Consider the following 19,907-nt stretch of genomic DNA (forward strand, 5'->3'; position numbering starts at 1 on the left):
TTGACATAAACTGCTGCTTAAAAACCCCAGGAACTGGCTCTGGAGATACTATTTGGTGATGCTCTTGATGCACTAACAAAACTCAGAGTGGCGAACAGGGGATTGTTAGGACTGAGAAGATCATTTTGAATCATTACTATTGACTTCTGGGTTGTAATTAACCAATATTGATCAAGACAGAGTCAGTGCCCAGGTAGCACCGCAGTAGAAGCAGCCCCTCTGAGGCCTGAGAGCAGGGTGGAGGAAGAAGGCTGAACTCCACTGAAGTTGGAATTAGAGAGAAAGTGAGAGATTTGCACCAGAGAGAAAGAGAGAGAAGGATCAGGGGTGGGGGAGGGAGGAGATAAGAGGAGAATGAGAAGTCAGTGAAGAGAGGAGAGGTTTGGAATTCATCTAAACATAGGTGCTGATGAAGGTTATGGGATTGGATAGGATTTCCCAGCAAAAAGCAAGGTGACTTTGGCAGGAAGAAGAGCCACTTAGAGAATATGAACTTGAGCAACGGAGAAGGCAGGAGGATAGACCCAGAGGGATGCAGTTACCAAACCTGGGAGAAGTTTCTAGAAGTTCCCAGGGATTGGTATTATGAGACCTTGCAGGGCAAAAACTCAGGGCTGGCAAAGGAAACAACAGATACTGTCTGATGTGGCAACTAGAGGATTTTTCAGTTGACACCTCTTTTGGAAGGTGAGCTCTAGTCAGTTTTCTGAGTTATCCAGCCAGGGATGATAGAATCTCAATCTTGTGAATCACTAAATCCTTCCAGCTCCTTGACACAGGACTTTGCTCTTCTGCCAGTGAGGAGGTTGCTCTTTGAAGTTGGCTCCCATCTCTGTCACTCTGCGATTCCCCAGGAGCCTTTTAACTTTTCTGAAATAATTAGTAAGAATCTTAGATATAGCAATAATTTCCACACATTATATCTCTGCTGGTGAATAAGAAGCTGGAAGAGAACCCAGAGGATATATACCCTGGAAAGTGGCAGACATTCACATTCAGGTGGGATGGACTTAATTTCTTACTCCCTGCAAATCCTCAAGAATTTGGGAAGACTCCCCCATCCAGCACAGGAACTAGCACCTGTTAAGTTTCTTCTTTCATTCGTCCTTAGGAAATACCCCTAAGATCAAAGGCTACATCTTATTATCATTTGTAATGGGGAGAAAATAGATAATGGGTCACCCTAGGTTCTGTCCCTGTGGGGTGCTTGGATCTGGGTAACTGGTGACCAGCAGAAGATATGATGAAGCCCACCCCCCCAACATCTGAAAAGCCTGGACACTGAAAAAGAGCCTCTTGAAGCTGCACGGTAGTGACAGGATGATATAATAATAATTCTGGGGGAAACTGACTAAGAGGAAACTAATAGAGATGGGGTTATACACGACTGAATTGTGAAATTTGCCTCCCATTCATACAGTTCCTGGAAAATGAGAACTTAACAAGCCCCTGAAACCACAAAACTGAAAACACTGTGTTCAGTCAGCAAACCTCGAGATTAGTCATTTTGTTGAAGAGTTTGTTGTTACAACAGCAGGGAGGAGAGATGGGGGGTCGCCATCTGTCCTCTGGCGCCAGGAGGAAGGGCTGCTTTGCCAGAGTTCCCAATCGGAGGGGCTATCTGGGAGGATTGGTTTAGGGGGTAAGAAGTGTCGAAAGGTCGTGCTGTACTGCCACTCCAGACTTCCTCAGAAAACTTCCAGTAGAAAAGTTTCATTTAGCTAAGAAACACCACGGAAATAGTCCCTTTTCTTTCACAGAATGCTGGCACATGCATTTTAGGCCAACATCAAGAAATAACAAAATGCGCAGAGGAAGAAATCTTCATTTCCAGGGCATGTGATTCCTTTGAGTAAAATTTGAGGTGTGGTAAAATTGTCTCCAGTTCTGGAAATTGCCTACCTTGTGTGGATGAATGACTTTGTATCAAATAGGGGCTCTTCTTACCAAGTAGGGGGAAGCAGGCTACTCTGAGGTCAGTAGGCCTTATTTCACACAGACACCCCATGCAACAAGTCAGACATAGTGTGTGCCTGCTGCAAATACGGTCCAGGGCCTGGGGGACTGTGCCTGAAATGAGCTGTCCCTTCACTTCACTTCTTCCTGGAGTTACCCTCCATCCCTCATCTCTGTGTATGCTGCTCTCCCTTAGGAAGGAACCTCCAAATTTGCAAACCTGGACAGTAGTGTGAAAGAAAACCAGAAGCGGACTCAGAGGCGGCTTCAGCTCCAGAAGGACATGGTATGTGGGCCCCCTGCATCCCTGAGCCCACAGAGGGCGGGCCCCACGCAAGTAACTGGGCGCCTGGTGGCTGCACCCCCTTCACACTGCAGGGCATCTGTGTTTTCAAACATTGTTCTCCAGACCTTTATGTTCTCAGCCACCCTCAGAGATTGGTAAGAAAGTTATTAGCACACCCATTTGACACAGTAGGAAATACACAGTAATGGCTGCAAATCTTGTTTTTTAGACCAGATTATTTTTCTGGAGGTAAGGGAACTTATGTTGGAATAAACTTTCATCCCTCTGGTTTGGTTTCTCCATCTGCTCCTACACTTAGAGCCTACCCCTTGGCCTTGCGGCCTCACGGGCTTTGGCGTCTCTGTGGGAATGCCTGTGTGGTCAGCTCTGGACACACATTGGCTGGGGACACAGTGTCTACTCCCAGGAGGACTTGGTCTGTGAACTTGGAGATCTTTTCATTTGTTTCAAACCTTTTAGATCTGTTTCCAGCTCTCCTTACTAAACCCAAGGACTAGCCATATCTCTCCAGTATTTGAACCCTCAAAGGACTAGCCTGACTTGCTCCTTAAAACCAATAGGTATTATCATCTTTACCTTTCTTTATAAAGCTCTCCTAACTTTTACCAGTGAGGGGAGGAAACCAAAGAGATTAGAGACTGGCAAACTAGAAGCCTTGTCTTCCGTGATTGGCTCCAACTTTGGAAATCTCCACGTCAATCAGAAACATTGTTATTGAATGCGAGGGCTCTTCTGTAACATAAAGCCTATAAAACATTCACTGCATTTTTTGGTTGCTCAAAGACAAGTTAAAAATAGATGTTAAAGAGGTTATTTTGGTTCAGGATAAGACCTTGTACACACATAGAGAGGAAGGACAGACCACAGCTGCCAGGAGCTCCTGAAGGACAAACCCTCCTGGTGTGGACCTCACCAAGCCTAGCTGGCCGAGGGAAGGCGGCCTCCCTTCACCAGGCCCGGCCTTGCCCCAGTGAGACCCTATGTTCTTGCCAGAACTTCCGAAAGTGCCTTGGTGGAGCTTCGGATCGGGTGTCTTTCTGTTTTCTCTTTGGAATGGTTAATGCCTTGATGCCTGATGAAGAATAGAGATGACGTCAAAGAAATTTGGTGAAATTTGTTTTGTATATACCTGCAGTGAAGTACTGCTCCTTTCCTCTCCAAGGGACATCATTTTTAAATGAACTTTTCATTATAAAATTTGCAGAAAAGGTGCAGGCGGCCCCTAGCACGTCTGTGAAGCCAATTTCCCTCATCGTTAACATCCTCCATAACCAAGCACACTTGTCCCTACTCAGATGCCCACCCTGGCGTGTTATAGTTCACTGAAACCCAGGCTTAATTTGGACTTTGCTAGATTTCCATCCTGTCCTCTCTCCAATCCAGGGTCCAGTTCAGTGACCACGTGACATTTCCTCGCCACATCTCTGTGACTGTTTCTGGGCCTTTCCCTATTTTTCACGACCTTGACACTAAGGGATGCTCCCAGTGTCTTGTCGAACGTCCCAACTTGTCTGTTGCCTTTCTGGTGATTAGTCTGAGTTTGTGGGGGTTGGGGACGAATAGCACAGAGTGACGTGCCCTTCTCAGCACATCACTCCAGGGAGTCCGCGCTCGCAGCGTGACATCTGGTGTCACTGCAATGTTGGCCGTCCTCACTTGGTTAATGTGGAGTTTGCCAGGTTTTCCACTTTCCCCCTTTTTCCTTTGGAAGCTAGTCACGAAGTCTAGTCCAAGGGGCCATTTGAACAGCGATGCCCCAGCCTCCCCTGACCACACTTTCCCCAGTGGGTAGCGGCCCTTTCGTTTACCAGCAGCAAAACCACCCTCGGTGGGGCCACCCCAACTGGCGGGAGTGTCTGAGTCTAAGGGGAAGATAAATTTTCTGTGGACACACTTGAACGTGCTTGTATGATCTCCTGGCCGTTGAGGCTTGTTTGCCACCCCCTGTCCTATGTGTGCAGGAATTTAAAACATTTCATTTAGGCCTTGAATGATCCTTAAATATCCTCCAGACACCATCAAGGCTTACCTGGCTTCAGGGTTGCTGTTTCCAGCTACAAATGGGCGAGTTGTTCAGTGGCACCACTTCAGTGGTCCACTTGCTCCATCGGGGAACAAATAAAACCCTAAACTTTTCAATAGCATCAGAGACATTTTCCTGTGTTTGCTTTCCAGGGGGTGATGCAGGGAACTGTGCCCTACCTGGGCACCTTTCTAACCGACCTGACCATGCTAGACACTGCTCTTCAGGACCATATTGAGGTGAGTTCTGTGCCAGTGCTGAAATGCGAACTGCACCTGCTCTCTGCCCCCTGAGAGAGAAATTCTCTTGCATTGGCATTGGTGAGAAGCCGTCATATACGTGACATTGTGCTAGATGTGATGAGGGACACAAGGACTCACCAGGTGTCCACTTTCCAGTGTAAGGTGGATACCCACGGTGACAGAAGTTGGTAGAAATAGTAAGAACACAAACAGAAATGCAATGAGAGAGAAGAGGAGGCCACAGTCAGTTCCACAAGAGGAAACATGTGGCCAGGTCTGGGGAAGGGGTGGGTTTGAGCAAGACCTGCTGTTGAGTAGGACTTTGGCAGGTGGAGTCAAGGGCATAGTGTGGACTAGCCCATGTTGCGCTAGGAGGGCAGTCAAGTTGGTGAATTTTCAGGTGTTCCTTTTTCTTTTTCTCCTCCACCCCCGTTCCTTTTTCTTTTTTATAGCAGTACCTATTTTAAGGCACCCCAGGGCTCCTTCTTTCTTTCCTCCTTCCCACCTCTCCCATCTTCTCCCTTCCCCCTTCCTCTCCAATGTGAAACCAAGTCACAGAATACCCAGCTACTTGCAGTAATAAAGCATTAAGTAGAGAAGAAATCTGGTCTTTGGAGTGAGATTACAGAATTGCTTGTATATTACAGTCTCTCGCTGTCTGGGTATCACATGTGATCAGCGTTGACTTCACCACTGCTAGGAGTAATCATTTCGCTTAGATTGTCTTTGTCATGAGCATTCCCTCTGGCATGCTGTTCACTGTGCATTTCCTGAGTTGGGTGTCTCTGTACATCCTCTACCTCAGCTTATCTCAGGAAACACTCATTGGTGTTAGGGAATTTGGGGGCAGTGACCAATGACTTAAAGGTTCAATCAGCTTATGGAGAAGAGGAGCTGGGGTGGGGGATGAAGAATTGAAACTTCACTTTTCATGATGCTGTGTAGAAGTGACTTCCCTTCTGATAAACCATTGACAGCCCGGTTTCCAGTGTGAGTCAGGGCCCATCTGTTTCTGTTGCTTTCGGTCAAGGAAAAAGTATAATGGAACATTTACTCAAGCTTTTGCCTTTGCTGGCTCTGCAGATGTATTTAGATTCTGATTTGTCACTCCTTTATCATGACTGTTTTAGTTGGTTTCAGACACTTGAAGAGAGGGCTGGCTGCCTCTCCCGTTATATTATAATTAAAAGGAGGATATTCTGGAAGCCAATGATGCATCTCCTCCTCCATAGTATCCCTAATTGGAGTATCATTAATCATTGTGACTGTATCACCACACTTGATCTATTTTCATAACACCTAGAACAACATAGACTTGTGTTGCAAAGTGATTTGATTTTGTCTTTTTTTTTTTTTTTTAATTTCTTTTAGGGTGGGCTGATCAACTTTGAAAAAAGGAGAAGGGTAAGAGATCTTGTTTTTTTCCATTTTATTTCTTCTGGGTACAATGAAATGAAAGCAGTAAGGGCTTAAGTTTATTTGTGGAGGCAGATAAAAAGGGAAATAGCATGTGTTGAACATTTATCATATACCACTGTGTTTGGCACCTTCCTATGTATCATCCCCCAAAAGCTCCATGAGGGGCCTTTGTCATCCTCACTTTAAAGGCAAAGAAACCAGGGGTAAGAAAGACAACATGACTTGATCAGGGTCTCTCAGTAGCAAAGCCAGGCCTCAAATCCTGTGCTGCCCTCATTTCTTTCCTTAGCCCTCTTGTTTCCATCTTTACAAGAAGCATCAGCAGTAACAGGTTCACACTATTAGGGAGAAGGGATTGCATGAGGATAAGTGACACAGAAGAGTTAATAAAGATGGCCAACTCCTGTGGGTCTGTTTACGAAAGGAAAAGAAAGGGTCTTTTTGTTCCATGAGGATAACTATTCTTTCCCTTTCCTGTCAGCATAGGACGGAGTGTGCAACATCAATTTGAATTTTTCTGTGGCTAGTAGAGTGGGGTGGTATACACTCAAAAAGATCCAATGGAGTTTTGAAAATTTGTTACAGGTTTAGTGTTAAAATGATGTATTTAAATAGACATTTAAAAGGCCTCAGGGAATATGAGTGAGCAAAATAGTAACTTCCCCCCATAGTACTGTCACTGTTCTTTAGTCATTCATTCACACTTTCATTCCACAAACACTGACTGCAGACCAGCCAGGGTCAGGCCCTGTGGTAGGTTTGGGGACTGCAGCAGGGGGAACCCAGAGCTGCCTGCCCTCAGAGAGCTCACATTCTAAGAGGAAGGTGGACAGACAGACAGACAGGCAATTATAATACAGTCTAATTAGGGCTGGTGGGCAGAAGTTGTAGGTCTTTTAGGAACACATAGTAGGGGGGCATTTACCCCCAACTTGGAGGGGGCTGTCAGAAATTTCCAGAAAAAAATGACATTGAAGTTGAAACCCAAGCTTCAGGAGCTAGCTAGGCTGAGCTCTTTAGTAACAATACACCAACCAAAAAATATATGTAAGTCCTCTGTTTCTGATGGAGTGTATTTCTTCTTTAGCATGTTGATAAGTGTTCCTTCAGGAGTCAGAGAACAAGGCTGGGTTCATAGGGTGGGAAGTTGGCACACAGGGAATCTGCCCATTGTTGAGTCACCTCTGTTATGTCCTGTTATGAAGTTCAGCTGTTGCCCCCACAGTTCCCCATCTTTGTCCTTTAACGTTAGAATAACCCTGGATAGTGATTCTCTTTTCTTTTAAGACTATATGTTAAATTTTTAAAAAGTTTGAGTATAAGACCTAAAGCTAAAGTTGATACCCATTTCTGATTTAAAAATATATATATATAAGAATCTAAAGAAGTATAAATAATTGTGGACATAATTGTATACTTGCTTCTCTTGTGAGCTTTAAAAGACTGAGTTAAATGATTTACGGGAGTAATAAAAACCCAAGGATTTGGGAAATCTAAACATTCAAGTTTATGAGGCCCTGGACTGTTTAGATATTCAACCTTCCCAAACTTATTTATTGAGGGGTAAGAGTTGAAGAAAAATGGAGGTGGAGAACTTGGAAGCTTCCTGACAAAGTATTTTTTTCTTTCTCTTGTAAGAAATGGAAATAAAAAATTTTAATATATTTGAAAATATATTGAACATGGCTTTTCTCTCCCTAGAAAGAAAATGGGAAAGGGAAAGCAAAGCCACTATGACCTTAGGTAGTGACTAGTTGGGTTGCTTTGGGATCTTGTTTTATTCATATCAATTATTTTTCAAGAAGAAAGCAAGGTAGACAAACCATACACAGACTTCAGAGATTCAGAGTTAGAATGTTTAAGTTCTACAGTTGTTTTATTTCTAAGGGAGGTAGCACTTTAAAGTCCTCCTAGATGGTTTTCTCCATCATTTATCCTAATGTGACATTTTTCACATTGAAAAGATGTATATTTAGTTGACTCTTGTTCCTTATTTCTTTCTGGTAATCTATCTGCTTTAGGAATTTGAAGTGATTGCCCAAATAAAGCTCTTACAGTCTGCCTGCAACAGCTATTGTATGACCCCAGACCCGAAGTTCATCCAGTGGTTCCAGAGACAGCAGCTCCTGACAGAGGAGGAGAGGTAGGCTGATCTGTTGTCCTGCAGGGTGGAGCCGCAGGGCTGCCCTGGGGAATTCTCCATTCACTTGCTCACTTGGCCCTGGATGCAACAGGTCTTTAGTGAGCAACTACTAGGTTGGAGCATGGCATTGCAGGAAAAGCTGAATTGATGACATCAGAAGATGTGCTTTCAGATTCTTACTTAAGAGGATTAACTGAGATCACCTCTGGAAAAGCATTGATAAGAGCTTAGCATTGTCACCACCACCATCTCTGTCACTGTTTTTAACTGCTACTGGTTTTTAAAAAACGTTCCTTTGGGGAGGAGAGACAGACTTATGAAGAATTGAAGCATGATGGGTAACCAAAGTGTTGTAGAATCTATGGGCAGGAACAAGTGATTTGGCTAAGGATGGGGGTAAATGGGGAAAAAATCATCAAGGTGTTCACGTTGGGCCTGGCTACGAAAGAAAGAAAAGATTTCAAGAGGAGAACTAGCAAAGCACATCCCCGGAGCAAGGCCTGGGGCCTGACACTCTGGGCATTTGGAGAAGCTGTGAGAGTTCTGGCATAACTGGAACAAAAAGGACAGGTCTGCAAATCATGATTGACAAGCATGGAAAGGTATATAGTACTGACCCAGCATGGGGTAGGGGGTGTTCATCCTGTAAGTCAACCCCATATCAGCCCCACCACCTGTTTTTACCTTTTTAAATGTTGAAAAAATAAAGAATATTGTGATATGGGACCGTTGTTTGAAGTCAAATTTTAGCATCCATTGAGAAAGTTTGATTGGAATGCAGGCCATTCATTTATATCTTTTTTATGGTTGTTTTCATGCTTTAAAGGCAGAATTGGCTGAATATGAAAAGCCCACATGGTCTGCAAAGCCTAACATACTTACTCTCTGTCCTTTATAGGAAAAGTTTGCTGATCTTGCCTGTAAACAGGGAATTTTCTTGAAAGTTTGTCATCAAGGACAGTGAAGTTGATAGCAAAATAAGTATTTGCCAATGGAGGAAATTGAGGTTTAAAGAAAAACTAACTAGTTGGTGATAGAGTTTGAGCGTGTCTTATTCTACCACCTAAGCCCTGAAGATAGTCGGATAATGTTGGGCAGATCATGTAACCACTATAAACCTCACTTTCCTCATTTGCCAGACAGGTGATTTTTGACTTACATTTTCTTAATCCTGGAGTAGATTTGTCCTGGTCCTTTAAAACTAAATCTTTCATCATTGATTTGTAGTTGCCTGCTGATTTTTTTTAAAAAAATTATTTATTTATTTATGCAAGAACCATGTACAGGCCAAATGCACAGGAGGGTGAGAGGATTCACCCAGAGGCAGAGAGGGGAACAGAACAGGCAGACTGATAAAATACACTGCTGAGGGGAGCAGTGGGCGCGACAGGAGAGGTCTGCCGCAACACGTGGGACCCTCGCCTGCCGGCCAGGATCAAACCAGCACTGCAGAGACTGTGGACAGCTTCACAGCGCTATGCTCAACTGCCTGTGCCACTAGGGGAGGCCCACCTGCCGATTTTTTTTATAATTATTGTTATTATTTTTTTCGTAATCCCTTATTTGATTCCCCTATAGTCCCCCTATAGGAGAAACCATCCTATATTTTTCTTTTTCCTTCTGCCTTATTTCACTGAGCATAACCCCTTCTAGCTCCATTCATGTTGCTGTGAATGGCATGAGTTTATGTTTTTTGATTGCTGAATAGTATTCCATTGTGTATCTATATCACATCTTCTTGATCCAGTCATCTATTTTTGGACGTTTGGATTGTTTCCATGCCTTACCTGTTATAAATAGTTCTGCAATAAACATAAAGGTGCAGGTATCTTTTTGAATTAATGTTTTTGTGTCCTTTGGGTAGATTCCTAGGAGTGGAAATTAACAGGCAACTATAAATCAGAGAACTTCTGCAGGGGAGGGGGAGGCAGAGGGATCAAAACAGGGGAGGGAATAGCACAAGGGACTATGGTGATGGTTCACAGGTGAATTGGTGGTGGGAATTTTACAGGGACTACAACTGAGAGGAGCAAGTATATATTGTACAAAAATGAACAATGATGTAAATATATATATATATATATATTTTAAAAAGGCAAAAAAACCCCTAAATCTTTGATCACAGCACTCATCAGTTGGCAAGGTTTATTCCTTGCCATGCAGAAAACAGTCATTGCCTCGCTTTACATTTTCTGTCTAATGCTAATTCGTGAGCTAATTTTCTCTCACGGATGCATCCTTCTGACATATGAGACACACAGACCAGGGCAGGTGGTTTGCATCATGAGAAAGCCCAGGCTCAAAATATCAGCTATGTCATTGACTTTTTAGTGATTATAGGGATAATATTTAACATAATCCATTTTCTTGCTATTTATAAAAATTCCTGCAGCTTCTGTTAATATATGAATAATGTCTATATCAATATTCCATTTAAGTAAATATCTGGAGACACCTGCAGGTCTTAAAAGAAGGGGGGCACATAATTAACGTAGCAAGCTAATAGTCCCCAAACTTACAATTCCCCACCTACCCAGGTTAAATATATCTACTAGCTAGAGCTAGAGCTTTGATAAAATCTCTTTCAAATCAGATATAAATTCCTCTTGTGCTTCTGGAAGTTTTATCTGCCTGACCTTAGGTATCTGATTCTGGAGCATTTTTAATGTTGGATGCTTTGCTATTGAAAAAAACATACTGATAGACCTTACTAATAATATAGTTGCATTGAAGGTAGTTTACAAAAATCTCTTCTTCCATTTCCCTTAGATAAAAGGGAAGCTGCGCAAGGGCACGTATGCAGAGTACCAGGAGGGAGGCAATGGAAAGAAATGGCTCTTCCACTAGCCATTGTGGTGGGATGAGAATGATGAGGAAACAGAATGGTATTGGTCTTTGATTCTGCCAAAGGACACAGCCCATGTTTTTGAGGCATGCAGAACTGACTCCTTCAATCACGTGCCAGTGTGGGGAGGAGGGGAGGAAGCACTTGCAGAAATATGTAAACTCTGGCCATGAAGTCAGGCTGGCCTTTATGGTGGAACAACCCAATATGTATCAACTTTGATAATCAGATCCTTCCTCTATAACAAGACAAGCATATCTGGTGAATTTATGTCTGTCTTCGCTTCTCAAGCCCTGAGCTCATGAGCTTCTTCTCTCCCCAGCTATGCCCTCTCCTGTGAGATTGAAGCTGCTGCAGATGCCAGCGCCACCTCACCCAAGCCTCGGAAGAGCATGGTGAAGAGGCTTAGCCTGTGAGTGTCATCCTAGGGCCCCCAGAGGGTCTCATCAGAGGGGCAGAGAGGAAGTGTATTCAGCGGGGTCTCCCTGAGCCACAAGCAAAGCGAAGAACAGTGGGCTGATTTGCTAAATAGCTTACCTTTCTGTCATGAACTCAACATATTTCCAGATCCACTCATTCTTCTGCATGGTTCTCTCTGGTTCATCTCCACTTTGGACCACTGCAGCAACATCCTTACTGATTTCTGGCCACATCCTGACCCAGCCATCCCCACACCACCAAGTGGCCTGGTAGTCTTTTCAAGTGTACACCAGAGGGTGCCACTTCCTTGTTTACAAACCTCCAGTGGTTTTATTTGAAGTAGCATGCACACACCTTATCTCTAGGCCCTGCCTGATCTTCCCCCAGTCTTCATGATCGCCTTCCTCTGTCCAGCATCCCCCACTTGTCCACCTAGATCCAGCCACACTGGTCATCTACCCATCCTTTAATGACCCGCACCAGACTTGTTCTAACTGTGGGGCCTTTGCACTGATGTTCTTTTTCCTGGCATGCTCTTCTCCATGGCTGACACCTGCCAGTGTTGGCAGAAAGGTCACCTCCTGTGGGAGCATCCTCTCCACTGTGCTGTCTACCCTGATCACTCTCGGCCATACTGGCTGTTTCCTCCAGGGGCACATGAGTCACCTGACAGTAGGACCCTTGTCCCTCATACTCATGACTGTGCTTCAGCAAACGACACCACCTATAGCTAACTCCATAATCTCTTCTCTTGGAGTCCAATCCAAATCCTTACCGTGGCCCTCAAGGCTCTTTGGGATGAGCAGCAGCATCTCACCTCATCTGCCATCCACACCTGTCTGTCCTCACCTTTCCTCACTCTGTAGTCTTTACACTTCAACCACCCACCCTCCCCGGGACATGCTGCAAATTCTCCATTTCTCACTCCCTCACTTCCTTCAGAGCTTTGCTGAAAGTTTCCCCTCCCAGTGAGCCTTCCCTGACCTCCTTATTTAACACAACTACTTGCCTCACCTGCCCTTGGGCAGCCTCTCTCAGCCTTGCCTACTTTAATTTTCTCCATTGAATTTCACTTCCATCTGTCACACTGCATTTTATGTCACTGTCTAGCACCTACTATGCAAACTCTGTGAGGACAGGTGCATGTATGTCTGTGTATTTGCCCACTCACGTAGACCCCGATCCTTGGATGAGGCCTGCTCGTAGTAGATGATTAATAAGCATCCAGTGAATGAATATTTGAGCATGTGCCCACAATATATATGTTTCTCATCCTGTCCACAAAGCAAGCTCACCCGTAGACCCTACTATTATACCCTCTTTCTAAACCAGGAAAGTGAGGCACAGGCAGGGTAAACGGTATGTTATCATCAGAGGATCTGGATTTAAACCCAAGATTTGACTATAGCACCAAGTTGATAAACTTTTACCATATTGACTCTTAGAAAAATAATTTCTGAAAGAAGAGAGGAAGGAATGATGAAATGGGAGGTGGGAGAAAAGAAAAGAAGGAAGGCGAGAGCATGAGGAGGTGGGAAGAAAGTCAGAGGGACAGTTCGTTGGACCCTGTGCTTTGATTGTGGTGTTTTTTTTTTTTTTTTATTGATGAGCCTTAAGATGATCTAGTGTCTGTCATTGGTCTCTGAAAGACATTAATTAAGCTAATGAATCTAATGAAGCCTAAAGAGGTTACTTCAAGGACACAAGGATAGAACAATTTGATGAGTCAATTAGCCCTTTTCTTCTGAAGACATCCATCTGTGTCTGATCTTTTGGGTGACACAATCGTCTCTGGCCACAGACCAGCAGGAATAGTGACAGGGCCTCTGTGGCCTCTTCAGGGCACAGTGGGCTGGAGAAGCCAGGCTGGCCTAGGAGATCCCAGCTGTGCCGATTGTTTGTGGTGTGAACTTCTGTTTTGTGATTCATGAGGGGAGACTAAATTGTCAGGACCATGGACATAACACTCCTTAGCGGTACCCAGCTGTCACTGGTGCCTGCAAAACTACCATTATTTGTTACAAAACAACTTTCTGTTGCTATCGCTTTCACTCTTATGTTTGAGGGGTGGGAGTGGGGGTGGGCTTGGAATTTTGACTGTTTCTATGGGTTTTCACACTTCCCAGCACCAAACTTCATCACCCTCTGAGTCACACTGAGACCTGGAGCACGTTGGCACGTGGCCTTGGATCTGGCCATGTTCATGAGGCCTGTACAGACCCTTACTGGGTGTGGATGGTGTGGTCTGCTTTCAGTGGCAGCTCAGACTTCTACTTCATGTCAGGTGATCGGAGGCATTTGAGGATTAGGTTGGAACATGTGATTTTGTAGGCAGCCTTGTGAAGGTAGTTCTGACGTCTTGCCAAACCTCTCTTTGTTCAGATGCCTGCTCTGGCTCTCCTGTACACTAGATTTATGAGCTTCTAGAGTCATTTCTATGGAATGTTCCACAGTCATGCTGTCTTTTTTCACTGCTGCAAATATGGGGAAGAACGAGCTCTCTTGATCTCACCCAAGTGTCCCAGCCAAGCCTTGTCAGCTGGTGAGGTCCACACGCACACACAGGGAGGCAGATTCAGACAGGTGCATCCGGAAATGTGGGTATCTGATTGGTTCTCCTGCATCAGAAAGAAATGGAAATTTCCAGACTTTGTATGGCAGTTAGATGTTTTAAGGAATAAGTATCTCCGCACAATTGGTCTAATCCTAAGTACTATTGCTTTTGCTCCCTAGCTCTTCGTCCTTGTCCTCAGGTAGTGGCTACCTCACACTCATTGTTCTATAACAGCTTCTCTTCTGCAACCCAAATATCCATATTTATTATGCTGGGTGTTTGGTTGTCCCTGGGTCCTCTCTCTGCACCAAGTCTGGGACAGAAGTGCATGGTTTCTGTGAGGACACTCGTGTGAAGTCCTGGAGAGGCAGGATTTGGGAATACAGGACCATCCACAAAGTGAGATGGGTGGATACTCAGACCATCTTAGAAGTAAAGTTTTGCCAAGATGCTCACTTTAACCCTTGGTGTCTGCAATTGAGTTTGAACATTTATTATGAAAACAAGTCACATGTCCCCTGTCTTATTTCTTGCTCATACAAAATGCGTGTTATTCATTTCCAAAAGATATTATTTTTACTAATCTGGAAAATGTAGTTTTGCTCTCCCCACTATTAAGGACTCATCATCCAAAGAGGCTGGAGAGGATTTCAGAACCTTAGGAGGTGTGTGGGGGGATGAAGGTCAGAGATACTACTGTGGTGCCAGAATCTTCACAGAGCAGGGAGACCTCATTGAATTGTAGAACCTTTGGTCTTTGAACAATTTTGTTGTAAACCAGAGACTCAGATAATGGGGTGAGGATCACTAGTTCACGACTCTCAAAGGTTCTGCGTTGTAACTCATGGAGCAATCTTCTGACTTTGGTGTTTGCTTTAGAGAAGTCTGACATCTGTTTCATTACTGTTCTTTGGTAGTGTGCCCCTACTCCTGTTGCTTTTAAGAACTTCCCTGATATGCCCTTATGCAGTTTAAGTGGGGTGTCTGTATTATTTACTAGATAATAATGCAATTTATTATTTATTAGTCTTTTCAAGATGTCATTCCTGGATCTGAGGATTCATGTGATTCTTTATTTCTGGAATCTTCTTAGTCACCATTTTTCAGATATGGTCCCTTTTCTTTCCTCTCAGATGTCTCCTTCTGGACTCTTTTTACACAAATGCAGGCATTTATTACTCTACTCTCTGTATCTTTTAACCTGTCTTATTTTTTTATGTCTTTTTATTGTTGATGTTGGTTTTGGAGATTTTCTTCAACTCTATCATCATTTATTTGTTTGTTTATTTATTTATTTATTATTTATTGCATATAAGAACTGGGGTGTAGGCCAGAGGTGAGGGGGCTGAGAGGATTCACTAGAGACAGACTGGGGAGCAGAACACGTGCTAAGGGGAACAGTAGGTGAGACAGGAGAGATCTGTTGCGCAATATGTAGGTTAGCTCCCTGGCCGGGATTGAAGTCAGGCCATAGTAGTGATAACACTGAGGCTTAATTAACCCTTAGGCCACTAGGGAGACCCAGATCTATCATCTTTTAAACAATTGTTCTCTTCAAAAGTTATTTGTGATTTAATCCTGCCACTGAGTTTTTAATTTAATCATATTTTTCACTCTAGTAGTGATTTTTTTTCAAATTATCTCCCTGTTCTTCTGCTATCGAGTATCTTGTTCTAAACTCCTATTTTCAGTTTCTCCTCTTAAGTTTATAATATTTTTAAAACATACTTATTTTATAGCTTGGCTCATGGTAGGCACTCAAATGTTTGTCAAATGAACGAATGAACGAATTTGTTTCTTTCTGGCAGTTCTTGTATCTGAGGTTCTGAGAGATATAAGCCTGTTATTTGTTTACATTGACTATCTTTTCAGGAGGAAAATTTCTTTGTGTGCATTTTCTAATTTTACATTATCAGTTCATCTTTACCAGGAAATTCTCTGTAGCTTGGGCTGAAGGCATATTCTTCCAGAAAGATTTCTTTTGAGAATTTTAGTTCCTCTGGGAATCTCACTGACCTGAGGGTGCCTAATTCCTGGACCACTTGGGTAGCAAATCCAAGTGGAATGCTAGTCAAGACCACATATGATTTCAGGGAAAAATTTTCTTCCAGCCAAACTCAGGCCAAAGCTTCCCAGTTTGGTTTCATGGGCCAGTAGGAAGATACTTTCTAGCCTGGCCTTTTACTGAGGATACAGCCTTGTATACAAGGCTTTTTACTGAGGATACAGCCTTGAGAGTCATCATTCTGTCTAAGGGTTTTCAATTCCAACTCCTCCACCCCATACAAACAGAAACCCCCATCTTTAGACCTCTGTCTGTGCCAAAACCTATGTCCCTAGTTTGCCAAGACTGATGCCTCCCACTCTCCACCCAGAGCAGCTGCAGAATTAACTCACATGCTTCTGGCTTTCACTTCCCTTTTGTTTCCTGTCTATCGGGATTTTCCTTACTATTTAGCAAATTCAACTTTAGAAAGACTATTTAATGTTTCTTATCTGGTTGTTTGTAGTGAAGAGAGTTAGTTATTATAGTTCACCAGACTTTGGGAAACAAAAGTATTCCTTGTTGGTTTCTTTCTTTTTTTAAAGATTTATTTATTTATACAAGCACTGGGTATAGTCAGAAGCACGGGAGGGTGAGAGAATTCACCAGAGCCAGAGCGGGGAGCAGAGCAGGCAGAAGGACCGAAGTACACTGCTGAGGGGAGCAGCGGGTGGCAGGAGAGGTCTGTGCACCATGTGGGACCCTCGGTGGTGGCCGGGGATCGAACCAGAGCTGCAGAGGCTGCGGGCAGCTTCGCAGCCCAGCACTCAACCACTGTGCCACCAGAGGAGGCCCTCCTCATTGGTTTCTTAGCCAAAAGAGTGGCAGTCTTCTTCAGCCTCTTGAAGTTCATTTTATGGTGAGAAATGATAAAGTTTTAGTGGTGGGATTTTGATCCTGCCAAATGGCTTTAGGCTGTGAAACAAATGGAGACATTGACCTAGAAAGACCCCAGATTAATATGGTGTCTCATCCTGCTAAGCAATCTGTTTGTTCTTTGAGGTCGAAAATAACCTATTGGGACAAGATGTGAACTAGGATCTGTTCAAACCTTTATAGCAAATGTTTTCTAAAATAATAACAAGAGGGCGTGCAAGAATGAGAAAACATGAAGGACTTAATTAACACAAATGCTTAATCAAGGATTCCAGATTCATAAGAACTTTATGAATGGCTTTATGTTCTGTGCAGGCTATTTCTGGGCTCGGACATTATCACCAGTAGCACTCCCACCAAAGAGCAGCCCAAGTCCGCAGCCAGTGGGAGCTCTGGAGAAAGCATGGACTCGGTCAGCGTGTCCTCCTGTGAGTCCAACCACTCCGAGGCTGAGGAGGGCTCCATCACTCCCATGGACACACCCGATGATCCTCAAAAAAAGGTATAGACCTAATCCTTTTCCATAATTCCCAATAAAGGCACAAGTGTTTGCCACATGAGGAATGTGTTTTCAAGTGTATTTATGTGTCCATGACAGGTACAAATGGGGAATCCCATGTGTTCCTCAGAGAAACAGGTCTAAGAGCAGTGAACATGGCGGTTTCTTCACCTAGCCTTGGACGTACAGTTCTATACCCACATCCAAAGGCAACTGAAGACTTGGGACTCTTCATTGGGTTATACTTTATTTAGAAGTTGTAGGATGCTCTTAGAAGAAGCAAAACAGTCAGGTGGTGGAGCTGTGCCAGCTTCTTGGTGTCATACCTGTTGCAGCCAGGCCTTGACCACTGTCACACAGCAAACCACTCTGAAACACAAAACTTTAAACACATGTGTTCTCTCATGAATCAGCAGCTTGGGTGGTTTGGGCTTGGCTTGGCCCTAGGCCATGGGTTTGGCCCAGGTCTGCTCAACCTGCCTCTTCCTCTTTTTGAAATAGTAGACATACTTTTAGCTTGCTAAGGCAGATGGACGAGAGAGTGAACAATCCCTGCAAGGAGATGGCAGTTTCTCACATGGGTCACATCTGCCAACATTTTGGAGGCCATAGCAAATCGTGTGGCCAAGTCCCAGATAAATAAAGGATGCCAGGAACTACACTGCCTTCCTGTGGGAGGAACTACAGAGTCACTTGGCAAAGGCCGTGGATGCAGGGGAGGGTGAGGACTTGGTAACAACATACAGTCTACTCTGTGCCCCCAAATGGAAAGTGATGAAAGGTAGTACATTCCCACAGAGACTTGCCATTTTCCATGGCTGTATATATAAAGAAAAAAAACCCCAAAATATTCATCTTAATCTTCTCCACACCTCTGCTTCAAGGAGCTTAGGTCTGAGACATCTGCTTTGACAGGACTAGACTCTGCTGTTCTGGGAAGGTTTGACCAGACTTGCTGTGTAAGCATCTTCTTAGATGGCCCCTTAGATGGTTCTTAGGCTGGGCAGGTCGACTCTTGGTAGCATCCCTGTTGACTTGTGTCTCCCATTCTGTAAGGGACCCACATAGCAACAACTGTGAGGGAGCCCTCCAGTGACCTTCCACTCTAGGAAGGACTCTTCAGACTCAGCTGACTCAGGTGACTCACCTGCTGGACTTGTCACCTTTCTGCCTGGATTCCAGGGCACGCCCTCCCAAGCTCGAGGGAAGAGCTGTGCAGACGCCCAGGGCTGCCAGTGCTCACAGGCCTGCTTCCCAAGCCAGGGGTGTGGTCATTCTCCCTGATGATGCAGAAATGAATGTATCAAAATCAGTAGTGGGGGAACCACCTTCACCTTTAGCTGGTTCTGATACTTGGAGGCCGGTGTGGATGGCAGACAGTGTGTGAAAGTGACAGCTGAGGTAGTGCTGCATGCTTGCTGGGTTTTCCCCTCCCCAGCAGTGTGTAGAGGAGACCTAGGTCCAGACCAGCCCTTTGACAACTCTGCAGACACCCCTGTGGTGTGTGATTCTGGTCTCCTCCCTTATCACACCGACTCTTTTATTCCTTACGCAAGTCATGAATTTTTATCCCTTGGATGGACCTTTCTCCGAGTGGTGAATTTCTCTAGCTTAAAAATGAGTGGTTGACTCAGTTACTGGGCTGCATAATCCCTGTGTGTTAACAGGAAAGGTGTGGGTCCTCGGAGCAGGTCTAGACCGCATGATCTCCACGGCCCCTTCCCCTCTGACCTGCATGCTCCCACCCCCACCTCAAAGTCTCTTCTAGTGAAGGATCAGGTACCTCTTTTTTCTTCATTCCCCTGATCATGATTTCTAAACGTTGATTTTCATAGTGTTCCTCATTACTTAGATTTTCAGTATGAATTGGGGGCTGTTCTGTTTAGAACTGCCACAGCCCAGGCTGCCCCCAAGACTTTATCTTAATTATTTGTCATTAAAGTCATGGAAAATCTAAGCAAGGAAAAAGAGTTTACGTAGAGGGAAAAGGAAGAGGAAAAAATTGTATCCATAGTCACCCTCTTGGTGACTATACGATACCGACAAAGCAAAGTTATGCTGTTAAAAAGAACCACATCAGCCCTCAGATTGAGCCACTAAGGCTATTCCCTGGGGAATATAAGACAAATGTACCCAAACTACAGCACGTTGGAGCCACAGCTAGACTCCCCGATATTAGAGTTGTCACATGAGCCTGCTGATTCCAATTAAACTAATCATCATTCAGTAGAATTTAATGCTGTAGGGAGAAGTCCGTAGGAAAGAGGAGATTCCATTTTACTTGGAAGCCAGATAATCAGAAAGCTAATTTCTGGACTGTTTATACGTTGATTTCTATCAAAGAGATTAATATGTCACTTATTTTTTAAATGGCTTCTAGATATTTTATAGGTAATGTGGTATAATTTAGCTGAGCTCATTTTTAGAAATTTTTTGTACCTTTCTACAACAAGAATTCATGTTTAAAATGAGTCCATTTAATGATTATGGGAACGCGTTCTAGAGCATTTGGGGCATGCTCGTTCTCTTGTTTATATTTGCACATATGACAACCATGTCATCAATGAGGAAAGCTTGTG

The 19,907-nt window shown here is 44.0% G+C and overlaps 1 protein-coding gene across 6 annotated transcripts in view; it reads left to right on the forward strand.

The window, feature by feature from the left end:
* Window positions 1-19,907, forward strand: part of RGL1 (ral guanine nucleotide dissociation stimulator like 1) — a gene marked incomplete at both ends in the record, with an annotated part of 156,192 nt that overhangs the window by 128,539 nt on the left and 7,746 nt on the right. For 4 of the 6 annotated variants that reach the window (XM_084249330.1, XM_084249332.1, XM_084249334.1 and 1 more), the window contains 6 exons: window positions 2,153-2,242; window positions 4,439-4,525; window positions 5,900-5,932; window positions 7,969-8,090; window positions 11,258-11,347; window positions 17,145-17,331. In XM_084249330.1, coding sequence (XP_084105456.1) covers window positions 2,153-2,242; window positions 4,439-4,525; window positions 5,900-5,932; window positions 7,969-8,090; window positions 11,258-11,347; window positions 17,145-17,331 — 609 coding nt within the window. The remainder of the gene's footprint in view (window positions 1-2,152; window positions 2,243-4,438; window positions 4,526-5,899; window positions 5,933-7,968; window positions 8,091-11,257; window positions 11,348-17,144; window positions 17,332-19,907) is intronic. The other 2 variants (XM_084249333.1, XM_084249335.1) reach the window with 2 other exon arrangements.

This window comes from Talpa europaea (assembly GCF_964194135.1).
Source record: "Talpa europaea genome assembly, chromosome: 12".
In the NCBI taxonomy this organism is placed as follows: domain Eukaryota; kingdom Metazoa; phylum Chordata; class Mammalia; order Eulipotyphla; family Talpidae; genus Talpa; species Talpa europaea.